The sequence below is a fragment of the Xiphophorus hellerii genome, chromosome 17 (genome assembly GCF_003331165.1).
Source record: "Xiphophorus hellerii strain 12219 chromosome 17, Xiphophorus_hellerii-4.1, whole genome shotgun sequence".
Lineage (NCBI taxonomy): Eukaryota > Metazoa > Chordata > Actinopteri > Cyprinodontiformes > Poeciliidae > Xiphophorus > Xiphophorus hellerii.
In genome coordinates this window covers 16,388,230-16,414,236 of record NC_045688.1, presented here as the reverse complement: position 1 = coordinate 16,414,236, position 26,007 = coordinate 16,388,230, and the positions used below count along the sequence as shown (strand labels likewise).

The window sequence follows — 26,007 nt, the reverse complement described above, 5'->3', positions numbered from 1 at the left end:
TTTTTTGGTGATGTTGTGAAGCAACATTATTGTTTCGAATGTGCAATGTATAAATAAATTTGACGTTGACAAGTTCCATGCATTAACACTCTGAATGTTAGCATATTTAGTCAGTTAATTGTTCTCTAAATACCTTTGATGGACAAAATCTGCATATTATTATTGGCTGAAACTCTAACATTCACAGAAATAATGGAGAAATTTCAAAGATGGAAAAGAAAGAAAAAGAGGAAGCATGTAATCTCTAATGTCACTGTAAGATTATGCTTCTGCTGATAATAACTTTTGCTGTGGCAAGAATTAGTACAGAGGAGTCCAGTTAACTGAGTTTTGTTAATTTTTAGTGTTTTATATGAAAAAAAGGAAACTAGAGGAAACAAATGTGGACAAAAGACTGACTGCTGTAGAAACAGGCATAACCCAATCAGATGTTTGATATGGAGCATTTATTAGCTAATATCTCAAGATGTATAAAGGTAGCTTGTAAATTTCCAAAGTCACAGATTTATATAGGAATCCATAGTGGGTAAAAAAAAAAAAAGAAGCAAAGATAGCAGCTTTTCAATTACATAAAGTGTCAAAAAGATTTTCTGTATAGCTGCTTAGTGAACATTTTCGTAGAGAGGGATTTACAGAACACACAACACTTAAGAAATACGATGTAAAAAAAACTAATTCCTGTCAACAGTGTAGATGGTTCAGTAACCAACCAGATCTCAATCGTCTCAATCCTAAAAGGTAGGCCAGGAAATAAATGTATATGGTAATAATTTAAAAGTAAATCTCTGAAGCTAAGGTGTTAATTTTGCTGCTCCATGAGTTACTGTCCCATAAGCCCGCTAAGCAGTGAGAGGTGACGAATACATTTTGTTCTGTAGGTAAAGGGACTTTCTACTCAGATGTGCACGAGAGACACATAGTGAATATATAATGCAGCTGCATATAGAAAGTTTGTTGGTTTTCACTCTCACAGGTCATTAAGGTAAATATCAGCGAGGCTTGTCTTTTCAGCCAAAACAGTGTATTATAAGGCTGATTGTTTGAAAAGCTTGGAGAGACTGTTGACACAGTGCTGGTGTAAGCTCAACAGCTTCCAGCAGCTGCTCACGTTGGCCCCGATCCACTCACTGGACCGGCAGCGACCGTTACATGCCTGTAGGTCCAGTACCATCATCAAGACCCAATCTACCGCTCAGTGGCAGCTGTTGCTACTGTGATACCTCTGCCGTTGGCTCCTAATCTCTTGGTGCTAGGTTACTAATGGCACGTTTCCAGAACGCAATGCAGCCATGTTTCTTTCTCAGTACAGGATAGACAAGAAATAGCCAGCATATACAGTATTTCTTGTTGGTGAGAGTTTTTTTTCTTTTTTTTGGTGGTGGGGGTGGGGGGAGGGGGGGGGGTGTCAGTCTAAAGACTAAACATAAAAAATAAACTGGTCCAGATCAAGTTTGCAATGTTTTTTTACAGCCAGAAACAAGAAATGTCGGGGTACGGAAGGCCAATAACGCCAAAAAATTAATAAATAAAGTCACAATGTCATGGCTGATTTCTGAACTTAGATGTTATTGCTAATTAGATAGATAGCTAGATAGATTTACATTTTAGACAAGTTGAGTTATTAACATTTATCTTTTTTCTCATGTACATGAATTTTTTTGTACTTTTATATACTTATTTTTGATAAGCAAAGAAATGTGTTAATAATCATTTAAATACTAATCTATTTTTTATTGAACTAAGGCACTTTCGGTCCTCCATACAACATCATCATAGTGAGAAAGAAAAAGTCTGATCAAGCTCCTGCTAAATTTGTAATTAAGAGATGTGTTTTCACTTTGAATTTGATCATTTCACTATTACTACCTAGAATAATATGGTGTTGTTTTTTTTCACAACCTGGCCTCTTCAGTTTACACTTGTATAAACTGCAGTACACTGTGCCCAAAATAGGGGGTCTGAATTCCCCCGCTGCAGCACTGCAAGTGACGTAAATGGCTGATTTGATGTTTGTGGGAGTGTGAGCCGCTGTAGGCTATGTAATGTCTGCTCTCTCATATGGTAATATTGTATTTCAAGTGTCAGCCAGAATCCAGACTATAAAGAGAAGGCTGGAAAGAGGACTGATGTGCTGTGATATTGCATTTTGACCAAAGGAAGTCAGAAGAACATTTTTTTTGTCACTATTAAAATTAGATGTGATGTCAGAAATTGTAAATGAAGACACATCAAAGCCAGAAAATTATTACTCTAACAAGTTATTTCAAGTCCTGCCATCAGTTCTCTATAGATTTTGGTGAGAGCTTCTCCTCTCAACAGAATGATTTTATTATGACAGCATGGTGAACATATTTATAGTCTGTTAAAGCAGGTTAAACCACTGCAAAAACTTGTTTTTTTAATTTAGTTCTTTAGAAAACAGATAACCTATGCACAGCTTAGACTGATAACTGACACATTTCTAGTGTTTGTCAGAAATGCAAAAATGGGATGAAGCTTGGAGAACAACTGGGAGAAACTTCATTTTCCATCATGATTCCTTTCTAACCAGAATCTTTTTTTTGTTTTGTTCCACCTATAAAGACACAGGATGGTTTACTGAAGGAGATTTTCAGTCTTAGCTTATTCTGTCATACTCTACTCACATGAAAGCCAAAAATGTGAACTTTCATTTGCTCAAAGCTTCTTCCACATGTCTGCCTTGTCCCAAAAAACTGCACACTAAAGTTTTCCTGTCAACAGATTCTCCCATCTGAGCTGTGGATCACTGCACACTTTGCAGATTTACACTTGTTTAAATTCTTAAAAAGCACGTTTCATTCTACTTTTATTATGTTCTAAGTAAGAGAATTAGGGTCTAACTTTTTTCTCAAAATTATGATAAAAATGTCAGAATACTGAGAAGAAAGTCAAAATTCAAAGAAAAAAAAATCTAAATTCTGAAATTAAAGTCAGAATTCAGAGATTAAAGTTAGAATTTTGAGAAAAAAGCAAAGCAAATTTGGGAAGAAAAAAAAAAGAAGTGAATCCTGAGGTTAAAGTCAGAATTCCAAGAAAAATGTCTAAATTATTTTTTTTTCCAGTGGCCCTAATCCTCTCCCATATTCTGTTTTGTATCGGAATATCAAAATTCTCAACAAAATACGCCAAATGCAGTGCTGATAAAAGTGTAGACAAAGTGTGAAAAGGTTGAGCGAAGGCTTTTTCTCCAGCCCTTCACTCCAGAACGTACATCATGTAACGTCAAGAAAACAAGCCGCAGACGGTTAAAGTTCCTGTCACAATAATCATACACATGCTCACAGTACATCAGGTGTTTCCTTTCCTCTACTCCCACACTATAAGCAACCATGCTTTTCCCAAAGTTTATTTTCCCATGCTGGCAGGACCCTCGGAGCTCAGAGCAGGTGGTGGATCAATAGGCTTAGCAAGTGAATGAGACAAAGACCACACTGCGCACAAATGCACCCGGCGCGGCAGAGCTGCAGCAGTCAGGCGGTCTGGTTCCAGCTGTTTCCAACCAGCACCATCACTTTATGTGAAGGCGGCAGGGATGGATCCACCAGCATAACCGAACAACCGTAAGATCTTCCTTCCCCCGGTTCTTAAACGCAGTCGTCAAGCTACGCTTCCTCTACAGCTGGAGGAAAACAAGCAAACAGCTGAAAACTGCTCGCTGTGTGAACTCGGTTGTAAAATAGATGCAGACACAATCCAGAGGAGGGTTTTCACCAGTGTTTTCTGTCACCTTGTTTAGAGGTAAATGATATTTGAACAGGAATCGGCCGTTGACCGCCGGAAGACGCAACTCCACCGCGTCCCGTTGAGAACGGCAGTTAGAGTCCTTTTAATGGGAGGCAGGCCGATGCCAGAGCAAACCGCTTAGCTATATAAACACTTAGTCAACTCTGGTTAAAGTGAGGGGCAATTATCTCGCAGTGACGACAATCAGCGGTTATAGAGCTCGTCATCCCGTTAAAAAGAGCAGGAATCTGTCACCCGGCCGCTAGCATGGAAGATATCCTGTTTGGAAATGGTGTAAAAGCTACTAGAAGTTGTTGCTGAACTGACAGGATGTGGCTAAGTCACTCACCGCCAGCTCTCTGAGTCGCTCAGGCAAAGTGGGTTTATTGCACAAGTATTTGTACTCATCAAGCTTTTATCACCGTGTTTCACTGCAGCTACAGCTGCAAGCCTGTCAAAGGAATGTACTTCCAGTCTACATCAAGAGGTTTTAATAAGGTAAAAATGTGGTGTAAAATTTGAAGTTTTTGGCCGACATGCTAAATGCTAACAGCGGTAGGGAACAGCTAACATGACGGTGGCTGCATCATGCTGTGGGGATGTTGTTCTACGAGGAACGAGGAAGTTGGTCGGGGTTGATAGGAAGACAGATGGAGTTTAATACAGAACAATCAAGAAAAAACAAACTGTTAGGCTAAAAGGGAATCATGCTAACGCTACCGTGTACTGGTTTAAATCAGACACCAGGATATAATAGCAGGCAGCGCTAACGTCTAACATTAGCTCATTTATTAAATCGTTTTTGTTGAGCATTAGCCTCCATTCATTTAGTCACTCACTTTTTCTGTGTGATTAGAATAAGAAAATGAAAACAGTTTTAATGTTAAACACTTTATGTAGTTATTTCTAATATGTTCCTTTCAATCACAGTTTTTTAGAATGCCTTAATGTACCACCTTAACAGGGATTTTATGTTATATATCAACACAAATTAAAGATTCAAACTGAAGTGGAAGGAAACAAGATTTTCACAACTTTTTTTTTTCAAATATTATCCTGAAAAACATGGCGTTCATATCTATTTAGCCCAAATTCATTCCAACTAACTGCCTTTAGAAACCCTGAATATTATACAGAGACAACTTCTGTGTAATCTGATCTTTGTATGAATGCAGCTGCAGGGTTGTTGGAGGACATTAGAGAACAGCAGAATGTTGTGAAGATGTCTAGGTATAACAAAATGGATTTCATTTTGAACATATCATGGAGAACCGTTGTAATTCATTGTTTGAAAATGAAAAGAGCATGGTGCAACTGAAAAGCTACCAAAACATGGCTGTCCATCCGACGAGAGGAGGAGAGAATTTATTGGAGAAGCAGCCAATAGGTTCTGAGTTAACGTGGAGGAGATGAGGAGATTAATAGTTCAGGTGGGATAATTACCAGTTTTTGACTCCAAATATGGCTTTCATAGAAAAGTAGCAGAGAGAAATCTCTGAACTCTCACTGCCAGTGAATGTGGTCTGTTCATATATGACCAAAACGTATCCTTCTGGCCGACATGCAGCAAGGTGGCAGCAACTTGCCAAGAGACGGGCTTTTCTTCCACAGAGACAGGAAAGCTGGTCAGAGGTCACTGGAAGATGAATGGAGGAATCCTGGAGGAAAGCCTGTTTCAGGCTGCAAAAGGCTTAAAGTGGGGCAGAGGTTCACTTTCCTGCAGGACAGGAGCTCTGAACATCCAGCCAGAGCTTAGAAAAAATAAAAAAAAAATAGGGAGAGAATTTTGGCCTGAAGATCCTTGCAGCTGTAACTGCAGCAGAAGGTAGCTCTACTACGCTGCAAACCAAGTATTTTTTAAATCAAGTTTCTAGTGCAAATATCACACTTGCAATAAGACTAAACTAACTTTTCAACTTGTTTTAAGTCAATAATTTCTTGATACTGATTTTTAAAAAGTAGTAGTTCGACTGAGATGTTTTTTCTCTTATAAAACATTTTTCCCATGTCATAAGTGAAAAAATCTGGCAGTGGAAATATTTTTGTAAATCAAGTATCAGTGATTATTGACTCAAAACAAGCTCCTTTATCTTGCTGAAAAGTTACTTGCAAGTTGATCTTGTTTTACTTCAGGTGTGCTGAGATATTTGCACTAGAAACTAGACAACAATACTTGTTAAATTGAGTGTTTTTTGCAGTTACGTATTAACTCAGGGTGTTAATAAAACTGTACGCCACTGTATTAGATTTTATTTATAAAAGAAAATTGGAAATATACTGTTTTAAACCTAAATGTATACTACATTCTGTTTGTTTTCCAATTGAAATTTCAAACAACATCCATTAAATGTAGCTGTCGTGACAAAATGAGAAAAAGTTTAAAGGGTTGGAATACTTTTACAAGCCATTGCAGAGTATCAACCAAAGTACAGTGGTAAAAACAAAATACAGTAATTACAGGTGGAAAATTTACATTTCTATATTATTTTCATTGTTAAAATAAAAAAAAATAAAATAATAATCCTATGTTTGTAACCTGTTATTGACTGAAGGGCTGCTGAGCGTCACCTATGCTACCTGCTTCTAGAGATCAGAGATTAGACACACAACCCAAGCAGTGAGGATCCCTCGTATGATCTTAATTAACACAATTCTTCAACATAATAGTCGACTCACCATTTGCGACTGGCTCCTGGGGCTACCATTGATGTCCTCCACCTTCTCATTCGCTGCGTGAGAAACAGAACGAAGACGTGAGAGTCCATCCTGAGCCGCAACATTCTAACAGTCTAGAGCATGTGTGGAGGTGAGCGAGTGTGGAGCAACGTCTGGGAGGCAAGGAAGCCTAATTCTTCAGCTGCTGTGCAGAGTTACTGACAGGCCTGCTTGGCCTCATTGTCTGGTTGGGGTGAGCAGGGGAGGGTAAAGTTTCAATCCAAGCAGAGAGAGCGAGAGAGAGAGAAAGAAGTGAGAGAATGTGAGAGACAGACGGCATGAGAAAGAAAAGCTTCGTGCATAATAGACAGGAAAATATGCTTGTGGGTCTGAGAAACAAAGGAGGAAGTCCAAAGAACAAAAAAAATGTTTTCAAAGGTGAGGGTGACGCAGAGGGAAAAAAAATGGAGCAAAAACGAATTAAAAAAAAAACAATGAGTGGGAGAAACTGTTCTAAACGATGCTGAGAAAAAGATTATGTAAGAGCCACGGCAGCGAGGACGCAGTCTAGTTACACATTATTTATCACTGTGAGGACTTTCGCAGCTCATTCAGACTAACAAACAGCAAGTTTGTGCGACTGCCTGCGATGCGGCCACAGGCACACTCCATTCATGACAAAGTTGATTCATTTAACCGAAACCACCTGTAAGGCTGCGGTCTACATTTGCCAAACAAAGACCCCGTTAGTAAAATTTATACTGTTGTAAAGCATCACGCCTCTTCATCCAATTGTGATGCCTCACACAATGCCTCAACAGAGCTTTTCTTTGAGTAAAACATTGGAGTGAGCTACTTGGAAGGCAAGAGCTAAAACCCAGAGTTACAATCTGGCTCTAGGGGCAATGCATGAGAAAACATCAACAGGAATGGAGCTGGAAACGTGTGTGAGACAGAACTATGTAAGCCAGATCTAGTGGTATTCACCTTCAGCACACAGTTTGGGCTCTAGAGACTCTCTTACTTTGGAGTATCCCTGGAAGAGAAGTGTCAGGCAGGTGTGGGAATCCTCAAAAGCCCTTGGCAAAAAAAAGTATTGCATCACTGCAGCTTTCAGTTGCAAGAGAGAAAGATCTGAGTGTTGTTATCCACTGAACATTAGCTCAGGTTGGTTGGCCTTGTTGTAGTCTAAGGATGGTGTCCTACAATGACCGCCCTCTTGGCAGGAAGTATCCCAATCCGCCAGTCCCAAGCAGTCCTCCAGGAGCCACCTAGTGAGGTGTATCTTGGGAAAACTGTATTTTTGATTTGGATCCAACCATTTCTAAGTGGTACACCATACACGCAATGTCCATAATGTTCATCAAGTTTGCCTATGCCTATTTACAAGGGTAGGTAAATCCAGGCCTTGAGTGCTGGTGTCCTGCAACTTTTAGATGTGTCTAGCAGGACTCTGGATACCTTAACTACCTACTGAGGAGGTACATTAGCCATTGGATTGAATTGTGTTGGACCATGGACACATCTAAAAGTTGCAGGACACCAGCCCTCAAGGACTAGAGTTGCTCACCCCTGTACCAGGCAATCTTAGGCCAATGATCAATGTTGGACTTGTTTTGTGAGACCTGAGGTATTGTGTCTTTAACAATCAGGTAAACCTGGTAGCTTATCAGCACCTGGTAGAGACATGTGCATGAACTAAGACTGTTTGCCAGAAAACCAGCATTTGGAGGACATTGAATTTGCAAGTCGGAAATCTCATGTTCCAGCACAGGTCACATTCAGGGCCTCTTTTGCATCTGTGGCCTACAAATTCTTTACTCCTGTCACGGAAGCAAGGCACCAGCAGGGATAGAAGCTGTCATACTCAAAAATGAGATCCTTACGGCTTGGTTACCACTAGGGACTCCTGATAGGTATGACACTATGAAAAGTCTGTGCAACACAAACTTTTATGTCTCTCTGCAACGCTTTTCATGTAACGCTAATTATCTTTTGCATGAAGGTTTCTATAACACCCAACTGTGGAAGTCCTAGTCCCCTATAATGTGAGATGAAGCGATGAAAATGCTGTGACAGGGTTTCACTGAGACAAATGACTGAAACAAGATTACAGCTCTGTAACTGTAATCTCTTTAACCAGTCTTTCCCAGAGGTAATCCTATTACAGTGAGACATTGTGGGGTGAGTACTGGTAAGTTGTTCCAGAGGAAGGAATAAAAAGGTTTTGTGATAAAGTTAGACAAAAACTTGGGGACCTAGAAACAAACTGACATAGTAAGCAAAAAAAATGCCAGAGAAAGTAAAGGGACAGAAAGAGAAGCAGAAGCAGGAGGATGAGCAGAGGCTCTGAGCTACAATGGAGAACACATACATTAATTGAAGGGGTGTCAGAGCCATAGATCTCTGTTGCTGCAGCTCCTCCAGCACCCAAAACAAAGGACAACTGCTGTGTTTTGGCCCCGATATCAGACTGTTACACCAGACAACTACAACAGAGACCGAACTTAGTGTGCATATGTGTGTGTGTGAAACAGAGAGTGGGTGGTCGCTCTATCCACCATAGAGAATTAAACTATAGTGTCTTCAAAGTATGTCCTCATTTCAATTAGTAGTATTTATCTGTTAAATGACACATTTTACACGGTCGCCTACCTATGATCTGGATTATCTGCGCCAGCAAGACTCCATCGGTGACGTCCTGGCTCAGGTCTTTGATGAGGCGTGGACAGCCAGACTTGGCCAAGTAGTGGTTGGCCCAGTCTGTGTATATCTGCAACAACAGGACAAAACATACTGTTAGTATATTTGGGGCTGTCAAGCACTCACTGCAGGGCTGGCGAGTTCTGAGAAAGGTTTGGACAGAAGTTAGACCAGAGGAGGCGCCTAAATCCTTGGGAGCAATCCCAGTAAATCCTAAAAAATAAATATTAGAAGAGGTCAGAAGTTTGCATACGCTCACAATCAGCTTTAATGCCATAAGATTCTGAGGCTTTTTATTAAGTAGTTGGAAGTGAATTTGATGCTTGTTTTTGAGGTGGCATGATGAGACAATCAACAAGTTTAAAAAATAAAAATAAAAACAAGAATTGGGTTTGAGTTTTCTCTGAGACTCACAATGTCAAAAATTATACAAAAGTATACATACACCCCCACTTATGTTTTGGGTAAATGTCCACACTTTTCACAACAGGCTATATTAAACATGGAACGGCAAAGATCTCATGTCTGTTCAAAACTAACAGACCATGCCTAAAAGAAAGGTCTGTACAAGAAAGCTAGCATGTTCTATCACTTTTTTCAAAGGATGACCATCCATCCTAAATCATGATAAAAGCTCACAATGGCTCCAAAAACCTGGATTTCTCTGCACCTCAGATTTCACTAACAATAGGGGCGTATTGAATATTAAATTAATTTAAAAATGTGCATCTCTTTTCAAAACCCATGACCAATTACATTTTGTATTGTAGACCACCCTGCATCAAAATGGCTCAACTGAGTCACTAAAAGCCAAAACTAATATGAAATTCATGCCCATTCATGACTGAATGTAAACCTCTCAAAAAGTGCTTGATGCGAATAAAAGTAAAAAACAAATGTCTGGTTTGAGCATAAATCATTTTAACCCACTGCAAAGCTCAGAATAAATAAAGGAAAATGTCAAGAGAGGAGAAATACACTCTTCTGGATTTATTCCTCAAGCCTCCATTATCCTCAGAGATATCAATAAACAACATTTTATCCGTGCTGTCTGCACCAACAGCGTCCTGCTCTCTCCATCCGTCTCTCAGGTATTCTGGTAGATGCCGTGCCAGACAGTGGGGTCCAAACAGGGTCCTGCACTTCCTCACAACTCAAACACAAATTTTTGATCAACCTTTGATTCTCCAGACTGCACCGAGATCTGCGCTGGTTCTGATCTTTATCATAGAGATGAGTACATGATTTCATTAAACGCTCAGATGTTTTATACATGTGAATAGGACAACCTGCATGGACAGCAAATATACAGCACTTTTCGGACATTCACATTTGTTGGTGTAGATGTCAAAAAGGCTAAAATAAAATGTTTTATTGCAGCAGAATATTCCTGCACACAAAAAATTTTAACCTTTAATTTGTGTAGTTCTTTATGGGCGGGAGGAAAGATCCACCCATAACCTGAAATAAATATGATTTAAGCTTTTCAAATTTATATTACTGTATATACTGTATCTTTTAAGTTCAGAGGCTCTTATAAACTCAGTTAATTTATTACGTTTAGCCTGGTTCCAAGGGTAAATTGTGATCAAAATCACATTGGTTTCCAAGAGCTTGACCAAATAAAAGTCAGCTGTATGCAAAAGCTTAAGAAGAGTTCTTTTTAGTGTCCAAAAACTATTAACCGCTTTATCCAATTTAGACACTTCGCCATAACAACCCCAAATAAAGCGAATTTTGCCCATTGTGCAATGAGACCATGAACATCTCTACAAGCTCCAAAAAAGGAGAATGTATTTCCACTGAAGGCTTAAACTGCCATGTCTAGATGAATTCATGTGTAATTTGTATTTGTTTAGTTACGCTAACTTTGTTTCACAGCTGAAACATAAACTTCAACTATCAAGCAATCTTTTGCATGGCTCGACTAGGTTCTCCTCGGCTCCACGTGGTTCAGGTCATTATGACTGAGGACCAGCTCTGTTCTGTTGGGGTCGTCATAGCAGGTCAGTCCTAGAGTCCAGAAAGTAATGAGACGTGATTTCTATGTGATACAAACACAACACGCACAAAAACTGCTGGACCTGGTCATTAGACCACAGTGTCATTTTCGTTGTTGCCAGTCAAGCCGTGCCGAGCAGATACAAATGTAAAAGGGCTAATTGTTTATTATAGCTTTTTAAAGTCACCATTCATAAAAAGCTGACCTTATTTCTCCTCGTACTGTTTAATAGTTTCAATTCCATTTATTTTGATGCCAAAGGAAGTGCCTGAGTGACCACAGTTTTCTCCAGGTATTTGGAGATTAGAGTTGGTTTTTGCTTCCTTTAACTTTTGCTAGGCAGATCACATCAGTCAGCTTTTTAGAAACTTTTATTAGACAGATGAAAGTCAGCTATTTTGACTTTTGTAGAGTATATTTCTTTAGGTAAAAAGGTATTCAAGTTAAGCTTTGCAACAGGCTAGCAATAGGCTCTTTATTGTGCCAACAAACATGCTAACTATTGTTGATTGAAAACAGGGCAGTTAACACTGCTAGCTAGTTAGCTAACTAACTTAAACTTCCAAAAGTAAATCCCACAGAGGAGGATGGTCAATAGGAAGTACCAGCCTTCATGATCAACTTATCCTTCTAGTTCATGTGGCTATGCTATTTTTCCTGAAACATGTTCTTGTATTTCCTTCTCCACATCCTTAATTACGTGTCTGAAAAATATACTTTACAAGAAATCAGAGGATAAATGTCTTATACCCCCCCCTGAGAAGCGAGCGCTTTTTTCTGCTACACCATCCCAAATGGTTGAGATTTCCAGAGAAACTGCCACATAAAACCTAACCACTTCTCATGATGAAATAATCTTTTCCCCCCTCATAAACCACACACACTGCTCTCAATTAAAAACACTTCTATCCCGCTCTTTTCTGTATTCTTGGAAGCAGGAAGTTGGCTCATTTAAAGCTGCCCTTCTGCAGGATTTTTAATCTGATGTGGTTTGGTTCAGGGAATTTCTTTACGATAAGTAGTAAAGTGAAGGCGTGAAAAAGAAAAAAATTAACAGGTGGGAGTCACATTTCAACTTACAGGAAGGGAAATAAACAGAAAATGATTTATAGAGAAATACAGAGATAAGGGAGGCGCTGATCATCAGGCCAGAGATCAGAATCTGACAATTTTCTCCTTAGCAACCTGAGCAGTGATTGACTGATCAAATTATAAAATAAATAAAAATGTTTACATTTTTGTTCAGTAAAAATCTGAAAAATAATATAGAAATACGCCAAAATGGGTAATTTAGAATAATTAAGGACACTTTGTTTTTCTGTTAGATTAATAATTTCTAACCTCTATCAGAAAAGCTGCAAAACTTTGTGTCTAATGTTCATATTTTGCAACACTGTCAATTAAAATGAAAATAAATAAGTTTGCTGAAGCTGTAGGTCCTGAAAGGTGGAATCAGACAAAAATAAGTATCCATCGGTGAAAGACTGCCAGGCACATCTCTAATTCAGACACAGAAAAGTAGCCAGAACTGGAACTGGCTAAAATCGGTATTAAGAGGAAACAGACAAAATCGTAATTTGGGTAAAAAAAAGGTTTGGATCAGATCAAACACCTCGCTGTAAAGAACTAGAAAAACAATCCTAACAAGTTTGTTTGCAGCAAACCTGGCAGCAAATTTTATTACATTTTGTCAGCTCCTTGTTCTCTTCTGTAAAGCAGAAAAGAGAACAGTAGTGCTTAGTAAGAGCATGTGTATAGTAGCTAGTTTGCGACTGCTCCCTTAGTAATGCTGAGCAATGCCTCGTAAACTCATTGACCTTAGTGGTACAGTTCATACATTACTTTTCTTAAATCTACATGACAGAACATTTAACCTAATCATAAAGAAACACAGATGTGTTTCTGTAAAAACACTGAAAAAGGGCTAAAAGAGCAGTTTGTCAGACCGCAGAAAACACAGATTCAGCAACTTTTCCAAATCTACAGTATTGCTTGGCATTTTCTCCCTCCGCTCCACAAGCAAAAAAGCAGAAACTAAACTTCTGTTGCATGCATTTCCACAGTGTAAAGCATGCAGAAGCTTCCTTGTCAGCCCTGAGCTGAGACCTTTAGAACCCGTCACCTCCTACTGTCCCCTCCATACCGGCTCACTGAGCCACTCACGTCATGGCCCCTCTGCACTCATTAACCTATCCTGTCAGGATCCAGATCGCTTTGGGAAGCAGAAGCTGGCGCTGTGACTCAGGCGAAACATCAGCAGCAGCAGCAGCTTCATAGATGCTGACTGGGAGAACTGGCATCATATACAAACACACTCCACACAAAACCACAATCTGCAAAAGCATCCCCCACAGCTGCTCTGACACAAGTAAAAATTCTCACTCTCCCTCCCCTTGGCCAGTCTTTCCTCCTTTTCCTCCTTTCTTTCTTTCTTTCCTTCTTTCGGCAGCCAGAATCAATCAGCAGAAGTCCAGTGTCTCTCCCCGCTGGTGTTTTTCTCCCTGATGCAGCATGGAGTACCTCTCTCCTTTGACTCTACCTGCTCTGCAGACCCGTCCCCCTCAGCGCTAGGGATCCCAAATGCTGGCAAACAGCTGCCTCTTGCCCCGTAGAAAATAAACTGCATCCAACCGTCCTGATCACAATGCAGTGACTACAGCTACGCAGGTATTATTGGCAGAGATCTGTAGTGGCACTGCTTGGCCTCTGGAGGGAGCCAGGTAAAAGGAGGAACAGACCGCTGGAGTAAGAGGAGAAGAGACTGGAAAAAGAGATGAAGTCACTTCAGCCAGCTGGACTTATTAATGCGCGTCTGCTGAATGATTGTTAATGCATGGGCTCTTTAATCAGGGCATCCTTCCAGTGCGAGCTGATACATTAGGAGTTAAACTCTGTTTCAGGAGTTGGAGCATAAATATGATGGCTGAGATGACATTTAGCTGTTTAATGCCATTTGAACGAGGACGGGTCTTCTGCGGCCGAGCTGGCTCGAAAACGTCCGCTTGGCAACGGGGTTGCTCCCACATGGGTACTAAATGTAATTAAAGACAACATGGAGCTGCATTAACCAAATGAGCGATGAGCCAAGTGAATCAATAGGACCGCAATGTGATGGAGCTTCCTCTGCAAAGTCTTCCACTTTGCAAAAGCGGAACTAATTGAAGGATGGGAAGACCCAGCCTGGATCCGATGGCTATGTCACTGTCAGCACAGTTTATGGAGGGCGGGGGCAAACAAGGTAGCCACAGAAGTTCATCTGACAGATGGAATCCATCTGTGACAGTTTGAGTGTGTGTAGATTTCAGCTGCAGATTTGGCAGGGTAATATATTTACAGTATATGGCTCCAAAAGTGATGAAAAGAAATTTGCTTCTTACATGTTTCCACAAATCTTACTCTTTTCGAAGTAAAGCGTTCCAAAGGGATCCTCAGAGGTTTCCCCAAGTCCTCCGGTTCGTTTTGGGTCTCCCCCAGGATGCCAACCCCGTGGGACATGTCAAGAAACCTTCAACACGAAGGTATCTAGGCAACCTCTTTACCAGTGCCCTGAACTGCCTGCTTAAAGACAATTTTTAGATGACAGAGTAGCAACTCTACTTTCATGATAGAGCTTCTTATTCCATCTCTAAAGCTGATTTTAGTCCACTCTTGGACGAAGTTCTTGAAAGCAGTTTGTATCCAGGATTTGGGGCATAATACATACATAAGGCAAGTCTTGATTCTTGAAAATCCAATGTCGTTCATTGGACCAATTAAATGTGACCGCAATAAAACTTCTGTGAACAGCTTACAACCTCAAAGCAACCCGCATGCACAGAAGAAGAATCACTAAGATGAGGTGGTCTTTCAGCTGTTGTTTACATTGGTTTATTAAACAAAACTGCAATGGAAACACTTTTTTCGCATCACACAAGATGCATGATCAACATAGCATAAATGGGATTTCTGGGGGGGAGGTTCCACATGGTCATAAGACAATGTGGAAATCTGTGGAAAATGTTTAAGTTAATCAAACAAGGATGCAAATAAAATGGTTTGGAGGGGGTTCCTAAGTTTTGGGGAATTTGGTGTTTTATGATGTACAAACAGCAGAGATGCAGTTCCCACATGACAACATCAAGTTTAAACACAAATGTTTAATTCCAGTGCTAACATTCTCCAGAGATATCTAAGTACACTGAAATCCAAAGGTCACATATGGCATAAGCAGGGAGATGTTCTCTGTTGTTGGGCCAGCTGTCAATCACAGCCTATCCTGGACAGTTCGCTAAACACATCTGGGACTGAAGGAATGAAACACATATTTATAAGACCAATAGAAGAATTTCATGCACTTTTGAGAAATCGCTAACTAAATTAAAGTGAAGACAAAACCTTTCAAGTCAGCAAAGAGTGGGAATAGTTGCTTTTATATGAACAGAATCAAAGATGCAGCTCCAGAAAACACGAAATGACTGAGCCGAGACAGATGCAACATTTCCTCAGGCTCTACTGAATGTCAGCGAACCTTTTGCATGGAAAAGCGATTTGCCATGCATGTCTGTTTTGAGATCCTACTGCATATTTAAGCAAAAGCTTTCACTTAAGCCACTTATACATTCATTGCGCTTGCACAATGCCAGAATTTGGACAGCCATTTGTTTCACTATAACCACAAGAGCAGCCGATGCTGAAGCAAAGACAAATCTGTCCTGTTCTGTCAGGGCTGCTGCTGACCAAACGACTACAGTCGACAGATAATGGAGGGTAGCGGACATGCTTCTAAAAGCTGATGTATTGCTTTCTCATACCATGATCTGCCAAGATGCTCTGTCAACAAAAGGACATAACTGCATGGCTGTGAGAAGTTTAAGCACACAGTCTGTGTTGGATGTGTTTCATTGTGTCTCTCAACACCGATCTTCTGCGGCGCAGTAGGAACAGAGTGCAGAGGTGGAGAAAGCTGGTTACAAAAAAAGAATTAAATTGAGAGGACATAAACAGCTTGAAGACAGATGAGCACAAACACGATTTAGAAACAGACAGCAGAAAAGCAGACAGGAATATTGATAGGGAATCTGTCAGTGAGTAAGATGTACAAATCCCCAACAACCTGTTGAGTAACTTGCACAGTAGCAATTTAAGATTTTGCCACTGTGCCTCATAGGCTCTCAATGATAAAAAGAAAAGTGTGGTTTGAAAGGAGAAAAGGAGATAAGTTTGAGAGGAAATTGTGGATAAAACAGGAAAGATCATGCCACAAGCTTGGCAGTATTTCAGATATTTAAATGAAGAAACTAATCAATTATTTATATCGACTGATAAGAAACCCTTATGACACGTTTTTCAGTCATATTGTTCAGTCCTAGATAATTAGTGTTATTTCAACTATCAGAAGTCATAATGCCTGATCAATACTGAAGTTTCAGGGGTGAGGGGTTATATCTGTTATTGACACAAACAACATGCCATTTTACCATGGTAATGCAGTGTGTCTGGCTTTGAGCCTGTTATTCAGAAACAGCAACCATAAGCTGCATGTCTGCTTCCTCTCTCTGACTGAGTGCTTCATAAACCCCTTCATCCTTAAGCAAAAAGAGCAAAAGGAGACTGCTTATCATCTCCAATCCAATTTGGCTCTGACCAGCAGAGAGGACAGCATGCAGCCCTGGCCAGCTGTTATGACCAGGCAGCAGGTATTCCACAGACGTTACACATAAAGGGAAGCATGCAGAGAGGCCGTTGGTAATTACCTGTTCGGCTGCTCGCTCACAAGACGAGCTGCTTAGATCACCAGCCGACCTCACTCTGCTGGTTTACAGCCATAATTGATGGGTTCGTGTCGGATGTTCTTGTTCGGAGGCCCCAACGAGCATGTAGAGGCTTCCGGCTGACACCCGTCTATTCCGGGATGCCACTGGGGCCCTCTTTCAGACCTCTTTAATCTCCTCCCACTCAAACGCACGCAGATAAATCACAAGAAGCAAACAAGCTACATTGTCATTTTGCATCTCAGGCTGCGGTGTGTAAGTCTACGAGTGTAAGTCCGGCCATAGATGTCTGTAAACAGAAAACGACCTCGGCATCACATCCGTCAAGTGGCTTCCACCTCCGGGAGGGTTGGAGTCCTGCTCCAAACAGATTCCGACAAAAACTAAATCATCCAGGCATGATGCTCTCCTGCGTGACTCACTGCTGGTCTGCTCAGATTAGTCACACTTCCTCACAACATCTGACTGGATTACTGCTCATTAGATCAAGATGACTAAGATGAAAAGAACTGGGTTGAAAACACCGAAAGAGATTCAATGGGATCTGACCAAGAAGAGGTTTGATGTATGAAAAATCTTGTATTTGTTTTGAATAAAAGCAGTAAAAAGCGATTTCTACAAGCTTGGTTTCAGGTCTGTACAGATGGATTGCCTGAAAGGCTGTAGGAGCAGCTCTTTGCCACCGTGCCATAGAAGCGCTCCAACTGCTAAAATCTGAGCCAGGTATTAGTCGCCCTGAACATAACGAGTTCTCTTCAGTATGGAGCCCATTTACTAGTCCATTTGTATGCAGCACATAACATGTGACTGTTTGGTTTCTGTCCTGACAGCCATCTGTTTATTAAGAAACTAATGACTGTGGATCACAGGATTAATGGCTTTGTGATTGGGGGACAGTCAGGCTGCCAGGAGCAGCGGCCTGTTTTTATTAACTGGCCTTTCGAAGGATGTGGCCGAGGCACAGCCGCTCCGCTTGGACAGCTAGCATAAAACTATTCTGACTGCAAAACAAATCAATGTTTGATGGACTGAGAAAATGAGCAAACATCGACAAAATGTGTCTACTGATCTGTTTGATATTGGGTAAAAACCTGAAGTTTTAAACATGGCACATAGAAATTGAGGAACCAAAGTTTTTTGTATTTTTGACTGGGCTCTTTCAATACAAATATTCTTCAATCTAATTCTCTTGAAGCTCTTAACAGTTCAGCTGGAAGATGAACTCCATCCATCTTCCTATCAACTCTGACCAATTTCCCAGTTTCTCCTGAAGAAAATTACCCGACTGTTTGATTCTACCATTAACATGGAAATTTGCTCACAGGCCACAAAGTCCAGTTCAAGTCTCATTTGATCAGACCACCTTATTCCTCTTGTTTGCTGTATGTTGAGGACTATGAATGGGTTAGTTCTTACTAATCTTCCACGAAGGTCAGATTTGTAGAGTGTAAGTCTAAAAGGGTTTTCTCCCCCTCCTAAGCTGTTATCTCTGCTTCTCCACAGTTAAGTTGGCTTCAACTCTCATTAATGCCTTTTAGTTGAGCTTGACAGCGATATGCTGGTATCCTTGGCATCCTCTTGCCACTTCCATTGATGATGTAAGATGATGTAAGATATTTCAAGCTTGGAATATTATTCTACAGCCTTTCCCTGCTTCAGAGGTCACCAAAATGGGGTTAAAGAGGATATTTCTGGGGACAGGTGGCTACACTCTTTACAATGTTTCAATGTAAAGGAGACTTAAATGCATACTAATGCCACATTTTGCAGATTTCTATCTACAAAATATTTTCTCAACCATTTACCTGCTTTTTAATTATGCATGACCTTATATTGGTCTATCATACAAACACCAAATGCTATGATAAAATGTGGGGCTCTGAGGCGACAAAATATCAAAAAGGTTATGGGATTGTATTAAGAAATTTATGTGGTGGCAGGGTTTTCTTCAGCAAAGTTAAGACAAAAATTTTTTTCTGATGTTTTCTTTGTGATCTTTGACCATCAAGAATCACCAAAATGTATTAAATTTTTAAATAGTAAAGAAAAAGGGTTTTGATAAACTAATATTCCTCTTCAATAAAACGGCCAAACCTATAAAAGATTCATCTTCCAATATCACTTCAGCCACCACTGCACACTTTACAGTTTCTTTCAGAGGTCCTCCAGCAGAGGGCTCCAAAACACCAACCGACATCCAGAAGGCGAGTCGACACATTCCGTCTTATGTGGTGTTGCTGGATGCTGAAAAGCAGCTGAGGGTCGCACGACTGAACTTAATGAGTCACTCAAGAATCATCTGTGAATTATGGTTTGAGAGCGAAAACCAGAACTGCCCGCCACTTTAAAAGCCTACTGGCTTTGGCTCTTTGGTTAGTAATGAGGCATATTTCCCAGAGTTCACAGCAGCCAGAGCATATAAACCAGATTTCCCATCCTGAACTTAAAGGGAACATATCAATGAAATCCAAATGAATATCTAGGGTGTGCATTTATAGGATGTCAAATAAAGGTTTTTACAGCATCAATCCTAGATGATGCTGCCACACTTGGATATTAGATTAGATATAATATATATTTTAAGTACTAGTCAGAAGGAGTAAACAGTACAGCACCAAATCAAACAGAACTGCCGTACCTGAACTAATTTAACATCACTATCAGTTTAGCCTCTGGGGGCTAGGATTCAGTTTGCGACATATAATGAACAGGTTGTGGCCAATGAGGCGAGCACGGAATTTAAATTGCCATACAGCGCAGTCAATCCATTTTTAACCGTCTTAATCACGTCTTGCTAAGTAAGTGGATCAACGGTCTCCTGGAGCTTCGTTTTCTCTCATGCCCTGGTGAGTTACAACTGGCATGTGAGCACTGACAGCAAAACACAGAGAGAGGTTTGTCGTGGCAGTCCTAACCCAACATGTGGCATTTATTTCAAGCGAGTTAGGAAATGAGGAAAAGCGTATAATTAAATTTAAGGGTGACACCACAGTAGTTGGACTCATTCAGAGGAATGATGACTCAGTGCAAAAGGAGGAAGTCAAACAGCTAGAGGGCCTCTGCAGAGACAACAACATGGTGCGCAACAGGAAAAAAAAAAAGAAGGGTATGATTATTGACTTTACACCCCTTAGCATCAGAAACTATGTTGAATATTTTAGTTGCAATACAGCCAACAGGAAGGTCCTGCAGAGAATAGAAATGAGAGCTAAAAAGGTAATTGAAGTGTTCCTACTCTGTTTTTTTAGCTGCTGCAGGAACAGGAGTATAAACATTAGAGATTCTTCACACCCTCTCCACAAATATCTTGACCTGCTGCCATCAAATAGCATTTCAGCATCAAATTCAGAACTGTCAATCTGCTACACAGCTTTCTGACACAAACATTCCAGTCTAATTGCACTTGTTGCATTTGTTGAGAGCTCTTTGGTATATTATGAAATCTGACAAACTAATTCGGTAGATTTGGATAATTTAAATGATTGGCTGGTAGATTTTAGTGGTTGGTTGACCGAATGATTGGTTTGGTTGGTTGGTTAACTGGTTTGAATGTTGTCTGATTAGTTGGTTGATCAAAGGGTCGATTTGAAGAATTAACTGACCTAAATCATTGGTTGGTTGGTTTGTTGACTGGTTGACTTAAAGAGGTTGTTTAGTTGGATGCTTTGTTTGACTGAACAGCATAATATGTTAACAAATAGTAGACGTCCTGTACTTGTATAGTGCTTTATCTTGTCCAGAGGATTCCCAAGCACTTCATACTACATTCAATCATACACAAAACAATGATGGTGGAAAGCTACATTCTAGCCACAACTGCCCAGGAACAGACTTATAATAGGCACCACCAGGCCCTCTGACCACCAGCAGCAGGCAAAGCAGGTGAAGTGTCTTGCCCAAGTACACAGTGACTGAAACAGACAGAGAAGAGGTTCAAACCAACAACCCACCAGTTACAGGACGAACTCCTAAGTGCTAAGCCACCGTCAACTAATATTAATGAGACACTGTAGGTTCTGTCACATATGTATGAAAGAACACAAAGTATTTTCTTGATCAACTAAATTTTCAATTACAGTCGTATTGCAGATTAAGATCAGTAGCTCTACAATATGGTTAGGAAAGATTATTCACATCCCACTTAGGCTTCCATATGTAGAGAAGTTTGAGAAAATCAAATTCCACGTTTGTACTTAACTACGAGTTTCTGTCCAGGTAAAATCTGATAGGGTTAACAGGTGTTGGTGTGACATCAGATAAACTGGGGTGAGATTCTGATTCTGGGTTGAGAAAAAGAACAGCCTGATATCAATGAAAAAGGACCTTCAGGTGAGGGGGAAAAAAAGATGTTAGTCATTAATTCACTTAATGTGGTAATCGAGTCATTAATCCCTCAGTGTGGTCAGCATGGCTCCACCACTTCACACCGAACCCGAGCAATCCATGTTCAGCAACATCAGTCATCAACCACTGAGCATAACAGCAAGAGAATTAACACATAATGACTCACTAATGGAGTCATTAGAAGGATCATTCACATGATACTTCACACTGTACTGTGTGTGGTGTTGTCCAGGAGGTAATTTTGTGGAGTTTATTTTGGAGATTCAATCCACTCTATTGGGTTTGAGAGGAAACAGGCCCCACATAAGTCAAACCAGCAACATTCTCAAGCTCATTTTTGGGAATCCCAACTTGCTAATAGAACCGAAAGAAAATGTAGTTTGGGAAGGTCAGGTTTTACCTGTGATATTCTCCCTTATGATCTGATGCTACCTCAGCTGTCTCCTCTCTATGAGGATGATTATGGGTTGAACTTACCCCACTCTCATTCTTTTATTGCAACAGAGTTTGACGATATATCAGAGCTTACGGATATATCAGAGCTTTTGACAGCTGCCGTTTGCACAGAGTCACAGAGTAAATATGTGGGATAAATCATAGATGTGGCCAGCTTGGCTAGTTGTATTTACCGGCTCTGAAATTTACTGTAAGGGAAGTGTTGATGTGTAAAACATCTGGGGCCAGCGCTCCATGACTGTGCCCTGAATCACAGGTGACTGCTGCTGAGTCACTGAGTAGTTTTCAGTCATCCCTGCTGGAAGAATCTTCGTCTTTCACTGAGTTCAAGGGTTGTTATTCCTGCTGAGTGTTTCATCACTGCCTTTTGTTTTGCTCCACTTTTCATGTCTTTAGGCTCTTATTAGGGTTTTTATTAGGGGTTTATATAACACAGCCACCATCCTGTGAACCTGAAGAGACTTTCAATTAAAACACTAAGCAGCAATCTCGTTTCCAGCAAGTAAGTTATTCATTTTAAGACAAAAACAGGTTTTTCAAATGTTTATTAGAAAATAAGGTTGAAGGGGTGTTCATGAACCATGTTGCAAAACTTCCCCTAGCTCCTTTCTTTATTCAGCTGCTTCATCCAGGGTCTGCGCTCTGTCAGGATTTCCTCTTTTAATGTTTCTCAAAGAAACAACCTCTAATGCCGCCTCTGCCAAGTGGGAAATAGCCCTTTTCTTGACAGACACATGGAGACTGGACAAAGCCAGAGAACACACTTCCACCGGCGCTGAACTTAGGATTTCCTATCCGGTTTTGCTGACAAGTTTTATCCATTAATAGCTGGTGGTACAAAGCAAGAGAAGAGAGGTTCCATCCTTCATGGCTTTCAAGACACATTCTTCCAACTTTCCCAGTCATCCCAAACAGCTAGGAAAACACAGTCCAGACAAGGGAAGACTGAGTATTTTTGTGCAGATTTTGTATTTCTCACTTTATAAGACCTATTTTTCTAAGAATTACTACATTGTGACGGCCACCTATTCCTTATAAAGAAGAAATGCTCTTTTGAGGTCAGGGGTTAGGTTTAGGACAAAGATGTGAAATGAGTTAAGTTTAAGGTTAGGCACACAAAGGCAATGGTTAGTTTTAGGGTAAGGCCATAGAAATACATGCAAAATGCTTAGAAGTGAATGGAAATTTCTCACAGAGATAGAAAGTCATGCTATGTGCGTCTGTGCATCTCTATGAAAGAAGGAAAAAAACAATACCCAAAGAACAATCTGTAAACAGTTCAAAATGTTTTAAAATTGAATGGGATTCATGTTCAAATATTCAGGTTATATCAGTAAAATGACAAACTTTAAATGAAGTTGTGATTGTTTTTTTTATTTATTTTCATAGCCTGAAATCCTAAAATGGTACTTTGATCGTAGGATTTACCCAGCGGTATGCAAAGGTCAACAATTTAATGTAATAACAGAAAATAAGTGGTGGAGGTTAAACTGATATGAATGAATAACTTAGCTGAAATATTTCACCCATGTAACTCCTCCTCCACAAAACTCCATCCAAAGTTCCTTGTAAATTTAATATTACCACTTCAATCTACAGTATATGTCTTTTTTGGGGGTAAACTTTAACCCTTCCTCTTCTGGGTTTAGTTTTTTTTCCCTTGTGAATGCAGTGCAAACAGAAGAGGGTCATCAATTGGACTAGAAAACTACCCATTTCTGCAAAAATGATGGAATGCTTGGCTTTTCCAGGTCTATTTGTTTGGAAATCAGCCATTAACTTTTAGTCATAATCCATAGAGAAATCTATGCGTAAAGAATTGCAATTTCTTTAGCATGTGTCCTATTAGCCAGTTTGTCACTGCTGAGGATTTCTTACCTTTTCTACAATGTCACATGGTAATGGGGACAATGACTAACTTTAATGTGAATGTCACTTTAAAGAATACAATTTGAGCTTCTTAGAAACCAAAAACTATTCTTCTTTAAGTTAATCTGGAAGGCCAACACCCATTGGACCAAAAGCAACACATTGAGAACCTTGAGTTAAAAATTGTCTCAGACTTCCTCGTTCACCAGGTTTTTGCTCTTTGCACCTTGCAGCTTTAGCGGCGATATGATGCATCCTTTTGGACTCACTAGTCCCGGCGAAGCTGAGGCAAGCCCGGCCACTTTGTTCCCATGCAACTTCAAGTGCAACCAGCTAAGCGTGTGAGATTTGGCTTCATACCCTGGAAGAAAAAGAGCTGTCTGAACAGAGACTTGTCAAGATCAGAGAAGGGACGGAGGCGTGTTTGATCTCTCCCCCTGTCGCGGCCCTCTCCTGTCAGGACGGGAATTTATTTGAGATGATGTGTTGAAAGGTGTGAGGAAGGGATAATTTCTGAAGATCATATCTTGCTTGAAAACTTTCATCAAAGCGCATCTAAAAAAGCTGCTTTTAATGCGAGTGTTAACAGCACCCGTCCCCCGTCGCTGCTGTGCCGTTTAAGCTAGGCGCCTGTTAGCGTCTCTTTTCATTCAAGATTTTCCAACAGGGAGAAGAAGAGATCTGCAGACCTAGAGGCAAGAGACTCTGTGATCAAGTTACGCCAACCCATCGCCTGACAACATTATTAATGTCCCAGTCTTAGCAGATTCAGAGTGACAGTGGTTGCAGTTCACTAACGGGGTTAAAGGCAGGGACAACAGGCCTCTAAAGCCCACGAGGGTGACGGACAGCTTCGCGATTGACCTTGCCGTCTCTCAGGAGCAGGGAGAGATGATGGGTGGAGTGCACTGAGAATCTAAGAAAGAAGTGGACAAGAAGGAAAACGGGTCGGGGAGGCATGGGGGGGAACGTTTCTGCTTTCTCAGGATTGAGATTGATGGAGGGAGAAGTGTCTGGGACGAGACAGCGAGCGTTTTTCCAGTCTGTTTGTCCTGCGTCTAGACCCAGAGTCACTGGGACAGGACTAATAAAATGGCTGGATATTACGGCACAGAGACTGGGTCATGCTGAGTTGAAATGCTCACTGATGGGAGGCTGCACTGTGGAGCAGCTAAGGACACTGAACGCTACTAATAACCAGAATGAAAACTTTTACAGCCACAATTGTATACCATTGATAACACTGGTATCAATGGTAAACCAGTGAAATAGAGAATTTATTTTTAATGATAAAAGGCGGTCCAATTCTGTACTGCAAGGTGTTCCATATAAAGTGAAATCAGGATCAACGTCTTGCTTTTGAGATGAACAACACGAGAAAACATTTTTCCTTAGCCTCTATTAAGAACTCAGGCCGCAAAGGAAAGAAGCCACATTAGTTTCCTGAATTCTTTCTAACGGATAAACATAAATTAAACATCAAATGTGCAGCTGGTGAAAGTATACTTAAAAAGTGTTTGATGAAGACTGTGCATTCTGATGGCTGATTAATGTATGTGAAGTTTTTTGGTCTAATTTTTTATAAGCCGGATCAAAAGGGAGAACCCAGCTGTAGTTTTCTGCCCCGGGTAAAGAGCATGGCTTCAGTTTCTTTATGGAGACGGCAGAATTAAATCCCACAATGGCTGAGTAAACACAAGAACTCAAAAGATTTGGAAGAACAAACTTTTTTTTTTTGCTTCAGATAAAATACCTGCTTTCAGTGGTTAGACTCTGAAAAAGCACTGTCATCAAGGTTTGGAAAGGAAAACATGTGTAATGCAGAAAGAAATTACCAAGACTCCCCTGGCGCAGCCTTACTCTGACAGTCAGCACAGCTGGATGCAGCTCCTGGACTCTACACAGATTGATTTGTTTCCCTTTATTTAGCTGGCAGAAGAGAATTCTGACCAGACATGTTCTAAAAAAACAATAAAAATCTCATTTCGGGGTCAAAGCATGGAGTGTGAAAGACACGGTCTCTGTGCAGTATCTGCGCTGTTGGAACCAGAGTGTTTCCATGAATGCAAATGGAAAATAAGTGCAACATTTACATTGCATGTATAAAAAAAAAAAAGTCTGGTTTTAACAAAAGAGACGTCCTCATTTATAAAGCTGTGGTTGCTTAAAACGTCTGTTGAGAGATATTTAAGCATCAGTATGCATTGTAAATCTCTGACAAACAAACGGAGGATAAAAAAAATCCATTTCCATTCCAGGAAAGTGATGAAAGCCTTTAAAGTTATGCAAATGAAGTCAGCACTTCTAACAGAGTTTTAATCGTCTGTCAACACAGCTGTAGTTCTAAAACAACACCTTTCAATCAAATGTCTGCTTTTCAGACGTTACAGAAACCACAAAGATTAAATGGGAATGCCTCAGTAATAGTCAACAAGGACATTAAAAGGGAAGTATACCAGACATCCATTCTGTCCGTCTTATTAG

General features: G+C 40.3%; 1 protein-coding gene across 12 annotated transcripts in view; it reads right to left on the bottom strand.

The window, feature by feature from the left end:
- Nucleotides 1–26,007, bottom strand: part of nav3 (neuron navigator 3) — a 313,027-nt gene that overhangs the window by 125,747 nt on the left and 161,273 nt on the right. For 11 of the 12 annotated variants that reach the window (XM_032589235.1, XM_032589225.1, XM_032589228.1 and 8 more), the window contains 2 exons: nucleotides 9,055–9,172; nucleotides 6,421–6,473 (listed from right to left, as the gene is read on the bottom strand). In XM_032589235.1, coding sequence (XP_032445126.1) covers nucleotides 6,421–6,473; nucleotides 9,055–9,172 — 171 coding nt within the window. Of the gene's footprint in view, nucleotides 1–6,420; nucleotides 6,474–9,054; nucleotides 9,173–13,643; nucleotides 13,752–26,007 lie in introns of those variants that run through there. The other variant, XM_032589234.1, reaches the window with a different exon arrangement.